Source organism: Harpia harpyja, chromosome 5 (genome assembly GCF_026419915.1).
Source record: "Harpia harpyja isolate bHarHar1 chromosome 5, bHarHar1 primary haplotype, whole genome shotgun sequence".
Lineage (NCBI taxonomy): Eukaryota > Metazoa > Chordata > Aves > Accipitriformes > Accipitridae > Harpia > Harpia harpyja.
Window position 1 is genome coordinate 56,424,819 of NC_068944.1, and position 12,339 is coordinate 56,437,157.

The following is a 12,339-nucleotide window of genomic DNA, read 5'->3' on the forward strand; positions in this document are numbered from 1 at the left end:
GAAATTGAAGACAGACAGTGAAGGACCCTTAAAGTGAAGATTAGGAGTATGTGTTGATGGGATGGAGGAAGGGCTACTGCTGATGAGAATGTGAAGAGAATTTGTAAAATGAAAAAAATGGTAGGATTTATCTTTGGCCACACTGAATTTAAATTGTGAGCTGTCAGAAGAACAAGCCAGACCAAAAGGCAGCTGGAAAGGACGATGCAAGATCATCTTGCTATGTCTATATTAACAAATAGTACAAACATACAGAGCAGGGTTGTAGAGTGAAACAAGTCAGGGCTAAAGACCTGACATCCATGTGAGGCACATTTTAGGCAGTTTTATCTCAGATGATCTTTAGTTGTTTCACATGGACTGAGCAACCATTAGCAGCTGGAGCATGGGAGGTGTGCTCCTAGGACGCATCTTCTGGTCCAAAAAGAATCCAGCTCATGCACTCTGAGCTCTCTGGTATGAACCAAAGCACGGTAAGTTGGGACAATCAAATGATTCACCTCAAATGTGAGCTCTGATCCAAACTGAAGCAGTGATACACACTTTAAAGGTTTGTCCTTCTTCCCAGCATGAGAGCATCTTTGCTGGACTTAGGACAGAAGTGGAGAATAAATGTGTGAATTGCCAGAGTGCGGATCATAGCTGCATTAAATTTTTTTTTTGGGGGGGGGGGGGGCGCAGTATCTGCTTTTACTTTCCCATTTGTTGTCATGTGTTTCTGGAATTTTAGTAGTTATTCGCACCACATTTTAAAAGTAATCTTTCTGGCACACAGATTTTCATAACAGTGAATTGCTTGAGCACAGACTTCTCCTCACAAAAAGGAGTAAAAGGGCTTCCTTTGATGATTCAGATTGATACATACAGCTACAACAACCGCAGCAATAAACCCATCCACCGAGCCTACTGCCAGATCAAGGTGTTTTGTGACAAGGTAAGTGGAAAGCACAGTTACCACGGATAGAGGAGGAAACTTGTTAGACAGTTTATTATTGCTGTATTTTAGACCTAATTAAATGTTTTTTCTTTCCCTAAAGAATTATGTTTCATGGTAGAATTTGGACCAGATATGTCATAAATCTAACAGATTATCATGTAATTATTTTACTGCTTTGCAGCCTTTTTGGCCCTGATTCCTCAGCTTGTGAGCAATAGTTGGACTGTTTAAGGACAGCATGTTATAGGTCATGATACACGAATATCAAAAAAAATTCACAGGAAGCACAAACGTGAAGATCTCTACCTGGAAGGTCAGTGCTGACCATAGGCTCATACAAGTGCCAGTCTGATGATGTTATCCCTTCTGGCTCTAACAGCCAGGATAGGTAAAGTGTAAACTTTGTGGAGAGGTCTCTGACAGGAAATGCACCTTTCAGTAAAGGCCTGCTAAGCGTTCTTTTATGATACTGGAAAACACAGAGTCCCAATGATGCAGTCAATGTTTTTTCCCCTCCCACTTGATTACAATCTGTTATTTTGGAAGCTTCAATGAGACTTCTATGTTGCTAGGATTTTCTTATTAAAAGTTAAGTAAACTACAAAAATATATTAGCCATTAGTTCAGTAACTACTTTTTTTTGGTGCTCACTTCCTCTTTTGCATTACAATGCATTTCCCTACTCCTTTGTGGGAACTGGTAAGATTTTTCAGCACCAAAACATAGATAATGCCTTAGTGAGTCTGATAGTGTCATGGTCAGCTGTATATATCACCAAGTAGAAACAGTTGCTCAGAAATGTTATGTCAGTGATGATTTTTAGATGTGAGCATGACCATGTTTCAGTTGTGTTTAACACCTGCCAGCTGATGACTTTATCCCTGTTGGGAAAGATATTCCAGGGGGGAGCTGATGCCTGGATTCTAGTCAAGGTTCAGGGATTCAGGAGCCTACATCTACTTTAAGTGACTCAGAAATTTATCCAAATTAGTCTTGCCATCTTACAGGTGGGAATAGAAAAGCAAAAGGCCATGCCCCAGGCAATACGTAGCATTAACTTTTTAATGGAAAGGGTAAGAGTTCAACTGTTCCAGGTCTCTGTGCTGCTGCTCCTTCCCCTTTTTCAGTTCTTTCCCTCGTTGCTGTCTTGACAACGGGATCTTGAGGGCTAATCAGTCAGTTGTGTTAGTGGAGCTAAAACTTTGAAAGTAATTAATGTAAATGTATGCACTGAGGTCTTCTTGCAAGTCAAAATGTTATGCTTTTAATTTTAACTTTGAATGTCAAATATTTAGAGATTTGAAGCTACAGCTGGATGTTAAAAGCTCCGTAAATATCAAAGTAACAAGTCGTTTTCATCTACCTGTTTTTGAAAAGCAATTAGAAAAATCTGAATTATTTTTAAAAAGGAAGGAAACTCAGAGCACAAACTCATCAAGAGTGACCTGTAGACACTACTGGTGGAGATTTTGAATAATACATGTTCATTGCATCTATTGGATTAATTTGCACTTCAGATATCCAGACTAGAAAGTAGGAAATGAATGTTGAGTCTTTCAATCAAAACCATCTCAAAGTAGAAGAAAAGATCACAGGTGTAGTTAAAGCATTATTCACATCAAAACTGTATTGAAAGTGGGAACTGGAGGGCTCAAGGGTATTAATAATGGGGTTTATATCTGTATAATATAAATGTATACATGCACACATGCACACAGAGCTTTTTAACTTAATGCAGGGATGTAAATGAGTTGAATGAATGAAAATGAATGAAAATTATCGAGGTCAATTGACATGACAGTTTGTGCTAATTGGCACTTGGAAAGAGACTGAGGCCTGCTTCTCCCCTTACTTAATGCTGCTATATCTTTACTGACATCCGTTTGTCACGGTGCTTTTGTAAGTAAATAAATGGTTGGAGAATTTCCACTTGCTGGTGGCACTGAGAGAATTCGTTGCGCTCAGAGGAAGGTAGCTGGTGGGGCTGGGTAACCTCGTCTTCCCAAGATGCCAAAATAAGACCCTGGCACTGGTTGAGGCAGTGCTAAATGGAGGGTCCTAGCTCAGTCTCTCTTGCGACTCTGAGACTCGCCCTCTAGTGACAAAGACAGGGTTTGCTGCCTGTTAGGGGAAAGGCCGTGAAGCTGAGACAATTAACTGCCCACTTCTTTGTCAGGATCAATTAAAGAAGTATTATGGGGCCATTTTAAAAAATCAGCAAACAGAGAATAATTTTTATACATTTTAAAAGTGAATTGCACCATTATGCCCCAATCTGACAACCCCAAAGAGAAGTTGATGAGAAAAGTGCCTGATTTATTAACAATCATCTGGATCAGAGGAACTGCACAGTAAATTCCTCCCGCCTAAGTACTGAAATGTATCTTAGTTTGAAACGTGGAAGAAAAAATGTTTCTGTGCCTGTCAGCGGTCCTATAAATGCTTTTTCTGCAGTGATGGTGCCTCTTTAGGACCAGTAGATGTGTTTGTATATTAACTTAGATAATAAATCAGAGGTAGAGGTGCCCAGTCTTTAACAAAAACATTTGCTGATAAATTAATGTACTCCAGCTGAATATAGCATAGCTGTTGTGGAAAGAGTATCCCTGAAGAAATAAAACTGCATTTAGCTAAGTGGTACATATTATATATATTTTAGTATTTACTCAGGCAGTTGCTTAAATTTAGTTTTCATTTACATATAAACTAGAAAGCAACACCGACTCAGATCCAATGTGTGCTTTTTGACATAAATGTATGGAGATAAAGGCTGCAAAGGTTGTAATCGTGTGCTTGCTCCCTATTCATTCTCCAATCTTTTGTCTGTGTTTATCTTCCAGTAGGCAATCTTCAAAGCAACTGTTACAGTGCACATCTTGTTTTCTCAGTGCTAATTCTCTCTGCCCTTGCAGTCTTTTTATCGTGGGCAGATCACTGATGCTGCATTATGATGAGAATATAATTTTTATTCCTTAAGTAGGTTGTCAGGGAAACTTGCTACCAGGCCTATTTATATTTATATATTGCAAGATGCTTTAGCCACTGTGGATGAAGGCACTGGGGATTCAGAGATATTTTGATTTTCTGTATGTGATTAGCTTTGCTGAAAAGAAGCAGAAGCATTTGACTTGGCAAATACCATAACATTGTTCCAAAATCAAGTAAATTAATCTCATTTTCTTTACTCTGAAAAACTACATGTTGTTTGGAATATATGCAGTTCCTGCCTTCTTGTCTTCAGTATGGATCATCATAGAGAAAATGGATTATCATAGGGTATTGAGCAACTGTAATTGCCTATTAATCTTCAGCTTTAGAGAGAAAGCTGAAGTCTATGGGCCTGTCCTACCTGATGTGGAACGGTTTGTTCTTGAACCAGAAACAGGTGTACACATGAGCTTCATAATGGTGATGGGAGTGGTCCTTATGATGGTAAGGGCTTTGCTAGGCTGGAGCTAGAACGTAAGACCTAAGCCTAAATGAATTGAAGTCTTGGGGGAAAAAAAAATTTGAATCAGCTATGTGTTCATAGGCTGTGTTTTGCTAATGGTTAATAGCCAAAGTACTTGTTGCATTTATACAAATTCCAGACATCAATGAAAAAATTAAAAACTCATTCAGTTATTTGACTGGTCAGAGCCCAATTTATAGTCCCCTATGAGAGGGTTATTTTTTCTTCTGTCCTGAAGAGATATGCAAACTCCTATTTATTAGATATGTGTCAGATGGCTCAGCTGTGAAAACTGTCCAGTAGAAATGCTCTGGTATGCACAAATCTTATTGTGGTCCATTGCCTCAGCACCTACAACAATGATGTACATCATGTAGGCTTGGCTGGCCCCTTTACTGTGCCACGTGGGATGCTCCTAGCTCAGAAGGGCTGGTAGATGTGTGGGTATTGCAGTTGCCACAGCTGTAAAATAGCTGTGGCACAAATAAGCACTGGCAGATGGGAATGGCTGCCCTGCTCAGAGATTGCCTGCACCCCAGAGGACTTGGGGGGGGGGGGGTGGTGTGTGTCTTGCCTTGAATGAATGAAGACAAAGCTGTGAAGCTTTACCAAGTTTGTAGTTACAGAGAATATATAATTAAAATCAGCAAAACATACATTCTTTATTGTGTATAAAAGACTGAGTCCTCCTCAGTTTCTGCTTTCCTGAGAGGAAACTTGTACTTGCTGCCGTGTATGAAATTACTTTCATGGTTCATCCTGCTACCTGTGAGCAGGAGAGTGGCGGCACTGAGCGGTAGGTAGGGCTGTGGCTGGCTGGCAGAGCCGCTTTGTGCGGTGCTGGGCTCTCGGGGATGTGCCTGTTGCCAGAGAGTGGCTGTGAGGCATATTTTTGCTCCTTTCTGCTAAAGAACAGGTGGCCTTTAAGGATACAAATGTACCTCTAGAAACAATTTTGATAAGGGCACGACTCTGAATCCCTTGGCTTCTGTGGTTGAGGCCAGTGACAACTTGATTGGGACCTGGGCCTGGAGGCAATGTTTTTTAAAGAGCTGTTTCTTCCTCCACCTCCTTCAACCTCTGGAAATCTATTAATAGATGACAGCCAGGAGTACATCTTTCCTTGCATTCTTTACAAGCACAGTTCATTGGCTCATGTGTGAATTTTGCCATCTTGAGTGGATATTTTTGCCTTTCCTTACCTCCCTTCTCCTACCCCCTTTCTTTTAAAGAAACTTCTAATTTTAATTTGGATAAAATCTTCAATTTTGCATGCGGACTGTCTGGGAGCATATGGATCTTTAATACCCTTCACAACATGACTATTCATATTTATAAAGTAAATTAGGAGAACTTCAAAGGAGGTGTTGCTGCTTTTTCTGTCAATAACAAGTTTTATTTTCTAAACTTGTTGAGAGTGTATTTACATAATAGAAGCCTCCAACTTCCCAGGAGTTCCTGGGGCCTAATAGGGCAGTGCTACATTGCTTTCCAGTTTCTGGAGGGCTTCTCCCTGTTTGAAATGCCTTTATTTTTCTGTAAGAGCCCTTGCACTATTGGCAAGCTGTCAGTGTAGCCTTCTTGCACTGGCAAATCTCAAAGGCCTTTACAAAGCTGGCCACAGTGGAGCAATGCCACCACCCCCAGACAAGGTGGGTGGAGGAGAGTTTAGGGAAAAGCTTAGCACAGACATGATCTAAGAAGATAGCAATCCTGCAGGTGTTTTACGTCAGTACATACGCAAAGTATTTGGCCTGAGCACTCTGTCCGTTGCAGAGGCGCTGGGCTCAGGATGCTCTTTGTGCAAGTTGTGGTGGCAACAGCCCTGCTACAGACTACATGCAGCCTGAGCCATCCATCCCGTGTCCTCCAAGCTAGCATGTGGATATGTTCCTCTTGCTGTCTCCAGCCCTGGGGGCTGCTGGATGTGCCAGCCTGAGTTTCGGTCACAGGTGATCGGTCTGAAGCTGGCACGTTCCCAACAATCTGGACAGATCTGTCTGCAATGGGATAACCAGTCTCTGTTTCAACGTTTCTGATGTGTCTGTCGCTGTAGTTCCAGGCATTGCAGGGTACAATGCTCACGGTGGTTCCTCATTGGATAATATCTGTGGGTTGTCTTTTTCGCATCAGGGAGCAGAAAGGAAAATCCGAGACGAAGAGAGGAAGCAGAACAGGAAGAAAGGCAAAGGCCAGGCATCCCAAGCCTCGTGTAACAACTGTGAGTAAGATGGGCCTTTCTGGTTTGGGGCTAAGTCACGCTTAACATGCCTCCTCTCATAACCATGTTTCTTTGTGATCCTCCTAGCAGCTGAAGGGAAGTTGAGTGCACTCCCTCCGCAAAAAAAGAGTGATATCACCTTCTTCAAAACAATGGCTGACCTGGATTCCCAGCCAGTTCTTTTTATACCAGATGTTCACTTTGGAAACCTACAAAGAACTGGACAGGTAGGAAAGGGTAATGAGATAAGATGGTGCCCACCTGCTGTCTGGCTGCCTGTGCTCTGAGGCAGGTTTTAGTAAAATAAATCACTGTTCCTGGGGGCCGCTTGTTTCAGGTCTCGTTTTGGTAAATGCAGCTCTTGGTGAGTGACTTAAAAAAGACCTTACAAGAGACAAGTGCCTTTCTGAGTTCTGGGTGTGAAAAAGAAGTTTATACTTCATTAACAACTGACTAGTTTGTGTTTGTTATGGGTTTGCCATTCCTTTGCTAGGAAGAAAGTCTGGAACAAATAGTCAAGAATTCTAAAATAGAAGGTTGGTTTGTGACTGAAAGAAAGTTTAGTTTTGAATGTGCTATTTGGCTTGATGAAATGAAGTGCCACCTTGTGGTAACAGAGATCCCCCTCCCTGTGACAACTGAAAACAAAGACCAAGCTCTTACATGTATAAGGAGGTCAAGAGTAGGCTCACCACTGCCCGTTTTCTGTTGGCATCACCTAGAGATCTGGGAATTCCTTGGAAGAAAATATTTTCACTCTACAAAGTGAAAATCTATCATGCTAATGTTAATATTCAATATTGGCAGTCATTATCACCAGTAAATGTGAGGAAGTCTTTGCTGACTTGACTCTTTTAAGACCTACTTTATTGCTTGCTGGGAAATTGCAAATCTGAACTGGAGGGTCAGCTCTGATATTTTTTTCAGTATGAACCTGTTACTTATTAACATCTCAGGGAGTAGAATGAGACCTTTATGCATGTGTTTATATAAAGACAAATAATAGATGAGGAAATTTTATATGCATCTTGCTGCCAAATATTAAAATAATGAAGATTAAATGATACTGAGTGTTGGAATTGTCATTTATTTTAAAGCAGTGAGAATTGTGGTAAAGCACAAAGAGTGCAGACATTGCAATCACAGCTGTCGCTGACTTACCCTCAAAATTGGAAAGACACCCACTCACATATCAGTGCTGGGTACCTTCTGTCCTCATGACTTTCAAACCAGAATGTGGATTTGTCTCAAAACAGGAGAAGATGGAAGCATTCCTTAGTATATGTAATCCTGTAAATAATTTTCTAAACTAACTGGAAGATAGCCCAGTTTGCTAGCTCTTAGGCAATGTTCAGCCCTGTCTTTTACTGCTGTATAGGTTGCAGTATCAGCATTCTTGCTGTCCTGAACTTTTCAATTGTTTTGTGTATTACTTAATATAAGAATGATTTATTATGACAATAATTTATTATTTATGACTGTTTTATTAGGAAAGTGTAGCCACTTTCAGGTCCCGGTCATAGAATGAGTTACAGACCTCAGCTTTGCACACATACACCTCTGAGCTATTTTCATTGTAGAGGTTCAGAAGTGAAGGCTCCCAGTGAGAGCCAAGTGTGCTCTGAGTCTTGCCAGCACAAGTGCTGGAAACCTGCCTGAGATGCTTTGCTCTGCCCCAGCAGAACGCAGGGCTCCGGTGCGCTGCCTTCGCCCTACTCTTGCACAGTAACACAGCAGCTGAATACTGGTACGCTTGTTGGTGTGGACCCGTGGTGCAGGCATGTTGTGAGGAATTTGCCTGACTGTTCTGTAAAGCCTTTGACAACAGACGGTGATTTTATACCTCCCCTGCTACTGTTAGCTGCATTTGCTGCTGTTGTAAATTTGGTCCCAGTGACTCTGAGCTATACTGATTCACAAAACAATGATCTGGACTTCAGCTTCTGCCCACAGCCTGTGCAAAAAAGTTCAGCTGTACTATTAGTAATTGTATTTACTTCAGGCCTGTAGTTTAATGTTGGTCTTTATAGTTTAATTAGATTTTCAGACAGTATTAAATACATACAAAAGCTTGTGAGTGTTGTGGCTTAAACCGTATTAGGGGTAATTTAGGTGAGTAGTGATCTGATTTAGAGGATTGTAAAATAATTGGGAAAATGATATAAACCAGGGGAGAGGGCAATGTCTGTCAAAATGCTTTGATATATTTCTACTAGCTGACATTCAACAGCAGTTTTTCTAAGCCACGCTTTTTCCAGATCACAATTAGAACCAGAGATGTTTGTGTTGTATAGAAGGAAAAGGATTTTTAACAGATGAGAAACTGCAAACCACTTGTCTTTTTTCCCTTTTGAAGTTATTCTGTTAAGCAGGTGTCTGAGTTTTGGGAATAATTTTTTTTTTCCACCCTTCTAGGTTTACTATAATACAGATGATGAGAGAGAAGGGTAAGACATTTATTGTTTCACAAGCTTTGCATTTAGCAGTTCAAACTCATAGAAAGCAGGCACAAAACATGAAATCAGATAAAACTGATCCCCTTTCTCCCTCTTCCCTCATGTTCTCCCATTGCTAACAGTAGGTGAATAATATGTAGAACTGGTAGAGGGAGGTTTATTTTATGGTAACTTTCTTTTCCCTCATGTGACCTGGCTGCTTTTTATATCTATTCTTTATTACATTTCCAAGTAAAATAGTTTAAAGAGCCATGAGGTTCCATACAGGGACAGGACAATATATTTGATGATAAAGTGCTTTTTACATATATATAAGGGTTCTCAAATAATTTAAAAAAACAGGAATTTTTTAATGAAGCACTGAACTTCACTGCATTCCTGAAAGCTGTTTAGCAGTACACATGTGTACATGTGACAAATACCGGAACTGCAGAGAGAATGCCCAAGCGCTAGAAGGGAAAGGCAGAAAGAGAAGGGGAGATCCTGGGAAGGGGGAAGGTGGGAAATGGGAGCACCCCCTATCTGGCTTTGGAGGGACTGGAAGAATTGCAGAAAGTCCCTAAAATATTTAGCGATGTCATGAAATAAGAGCTTTAATATGTGTGGCTGAAGTTTAGCCAGTATTAACTGTAATGTGTGCAAGCCCCATACTTTTGTAAGTTGCTTGAATCTCAAGTGAGCACTCTCAAATCTGGGAGTTTGGAGTAAGGCAACTGCACTCATGTAAGCCTGCAAAAAGTGGCCTGTGGTAGGGAGTGGCTGGGCACTGGCAGCTAATATTGACTTGAAAACATGAGGCTCTTTTTGTTTCTTTTATGAAACTAATATTCTTCATAAGGCTCACGGTGGAATTCGAGAAACAAAGGGGTTTATTGGACCAAGCACATTGGCTTCAGTTCTCTCCTCCAAGACTAAAAGGAGACACCACGTCCTGCCAGAGCTGCGCCGAGGGGAGGGGGCAGCCGTAGTGCCTGCAGCCCTCAGCTTCCCCAGTGGAGTGTGCCGCAGCTTTGGCTGGATCTGGCCCAGCGTGTCACTCCTTTTGAACTTGCTGGCTTGTATGGTCTCAGATTTTAGAGATACTGGTGGTTTTTCCTGAGGCTGTCTCCTTGACCCCAAAGACGAGGAATCAATGTGTAAATGTGGGTTCAGCTCCTTACTTAGCTGTTTCTTCCTCCCCACCCCCCTTCCCTCATTATTTAAACAGTTAAGGGCCTTTGGGGTTTTCAAAATGGTACGTAACATTGGAGCATGTTTTCCTGTCACCTGTCTCAGCCAGTCAGTCTGGGCAGTTTGAAAGGCCTGGAGAGTTCAGATAAGCATCAAAAGCTAAATCCTTGCAGTTTCTGGTCTGGTGCTACTTGAGTAGCTAGTGGGGTTTTTGCCAAAGTGAGTCATGACTGCTGCTGTTGTCTCCTCTCCTGCTGGGAGTACAGTTTTACTGTGACATGGTCCCTGTTGTGTGTTTTCTAGTAGCAGTGTCCTGGTCAAAAGGATGTTCCGGCCTGTGGAGGAGGAGTTTGGTCCATCCCCTTTGAAACAAATGAAAGAAGAAGGCCTGAAAAGAGGTAACAGTCAATTCTTAGCAGTTAAAAATAATGCTGCGGGACACTTGCCCTCAAGCTGGGAAGGGCGGGTGTGGCTTGGACCAAGTCGTTTGTTTGATGCTGGTGCAAATGTGGGGTAGATGGGAGAAGAGGTCATTACACCTGCCAGTATACAAGCAGGCATTTTAACAAATACTAGTAGTGACTTAAAAGCAGAAAAGAAAAAAAAAAGACTGTGCTATCTCAAGAAGGGATCAGGACACAAGTGTATATAAAATATAAAAAAGCTAGAAAGTTTCTTGGTCTTTGGCCAAGCTACATAGTTCATAAATGTTCCAGTAGCAAATCTGTGATTGCCTATTTTTAACTTTTGCTCATCTTTTCTGTTCTGGCTGGGATCACAAGCAAATATGCAAGATGCACTGGGTCAGATACAGAGACCTTACACAGGCAAGCTCCTGCTGACTGCAGACTTAGGTTAGCCTGAATAAAATCTCAGAAATTTCCTACCCAGTTAGAAATATAAGGCATGGAGAGACATCTTCCAGCAGACCCGAGTTGTTTAAAAGTTTGTTTCCTCTAACTGTTTTTACTGCTTTGAGTGAATATTACTACAGTCGTGTTTCATATGCTATACCAGTCCAACTCCTGTTTTCCAGTCTGCTACAGTGAAGCTTCAGCTGAGTGACGTTGAAGCAATGGTTTAGGTAGAGCTGTTAAGCTTTGCACTGAAGGTAAGGATGAGCAGATGGTGTTTTTGTCCACAAAATCTGCTTTGTGTACAGTCAATTCCAGTGCAGTTCTATAGGTGATAACTTCCTACACTGCCACAGTTAGACACCCTGGAGAATATTTGCCATTCCTTCAGACTCAAGAGTTCTGTCATGTAAGTTTATTGGAGGCTCCAGGGGTTTGACCAACTTATATAACTCAAACTCGCAAATGTTTTGAGGCTCACCCATCAGTTTGTGAGACAACAAAGCAATAAGGTACAGAAGTGAGCTCAATTGTTCTTAGTGGCACTATTTGTAAAACTCATTTGAGCTTTACAGAAACAACCTCCCATGAGCCTGCATTTGCAAAGTTTCTCTGTTGGTTAGGGTGGTGTGCTTGAACCAGGTGAAGCATATAAGATTACAGGATGGAGATTGATATCTTGCTGGAATAAATGTGAACATATTCTTCTTTTAATTAAATCTTCAATTAATTATGTGAGGTCAGCACTGACCACAGACTTGCATCTGGTTGACTCAAGGCCTTGACCAAATTGACGTTATCAGGGCTCCATCAGGCAGAAGGAGACAGCCACAAGGGCTACATAAAGAACTGTCATTTCCTGCAATTTCACCTGGGTTTCCCAGCTGGAAGTCTGCAGAGTTGCCTGCAAGGTGGTATTGGTTTGCTTTGATTATTCCTGTCCTTTGCTGTGGTAAGTTGTTTTAATATTGTCCAGGACTTGCAACCATTTCAAGGGGAAGATTTGAAAGAAAAAAAAATGTTTTTCAACTGGTGGCAAAACTATGTTAAATAATTAAATCCAGGAGAGGCACGGAACCAGAGAAGCTGGAGGATGCTCTCTTCACATTCCCTTCCTGTTCAGTGTTTCTTGCAACTTGGACTATGCTGGCTGGAGGCCAAGCCTCTTCCAGCATGGCCTTTGCTCTGGTGAACTTCCTGCCATCAGGAACCCTGCATCTGGGATTGTGCTGATGGAGCGCAGCTCAGCT

General features: G+C 41.5%; 1 protein-coding gene across 4 annotated transcripts in view; it reads left to right on the plus strand.

Moving 5' to 3' along the window:
* The window catches only part of GRHL2 (grainyhead like transcription factor 2), a 70,799-nt gene that overhangs the window by 41,970 nt on the left and 16,490 nt on the right, over nucleotides 1-12,339 (plus strand). For 2 of the 4 annotated variants that reach the window (XM_052788181.1, XM_052788182.1), the window contains exons 9-13: nucleotides 776-934; nucleotides 6,522-6,609; nucleotides 6,697-6,836; nucleotides 9,025-9,056; nucleotides 10,539-10,633. In XM_052788181.1, coding sequence (XP_052644141.1) covers nucleotides 776-934; nucleotides 6,522-6,609; nucleotides 6,697-6,836; nucleotides 9,025-9,056; nucleotides 10,539-10,633 — 514 coding nt within the window. The remainder of the gene's footprint in view (nucleotides 1-775; nucleotides 935-6,521; nucleotides 6,610-6,696; nucleotides 6,837-9,024; nucleotides 9,057-10,538; nucleotides 10,634-12,339) is intronic. The other 2 variants (XM_052788183.1, XM_052788184.1) reach the window with 2 other exon arrangements.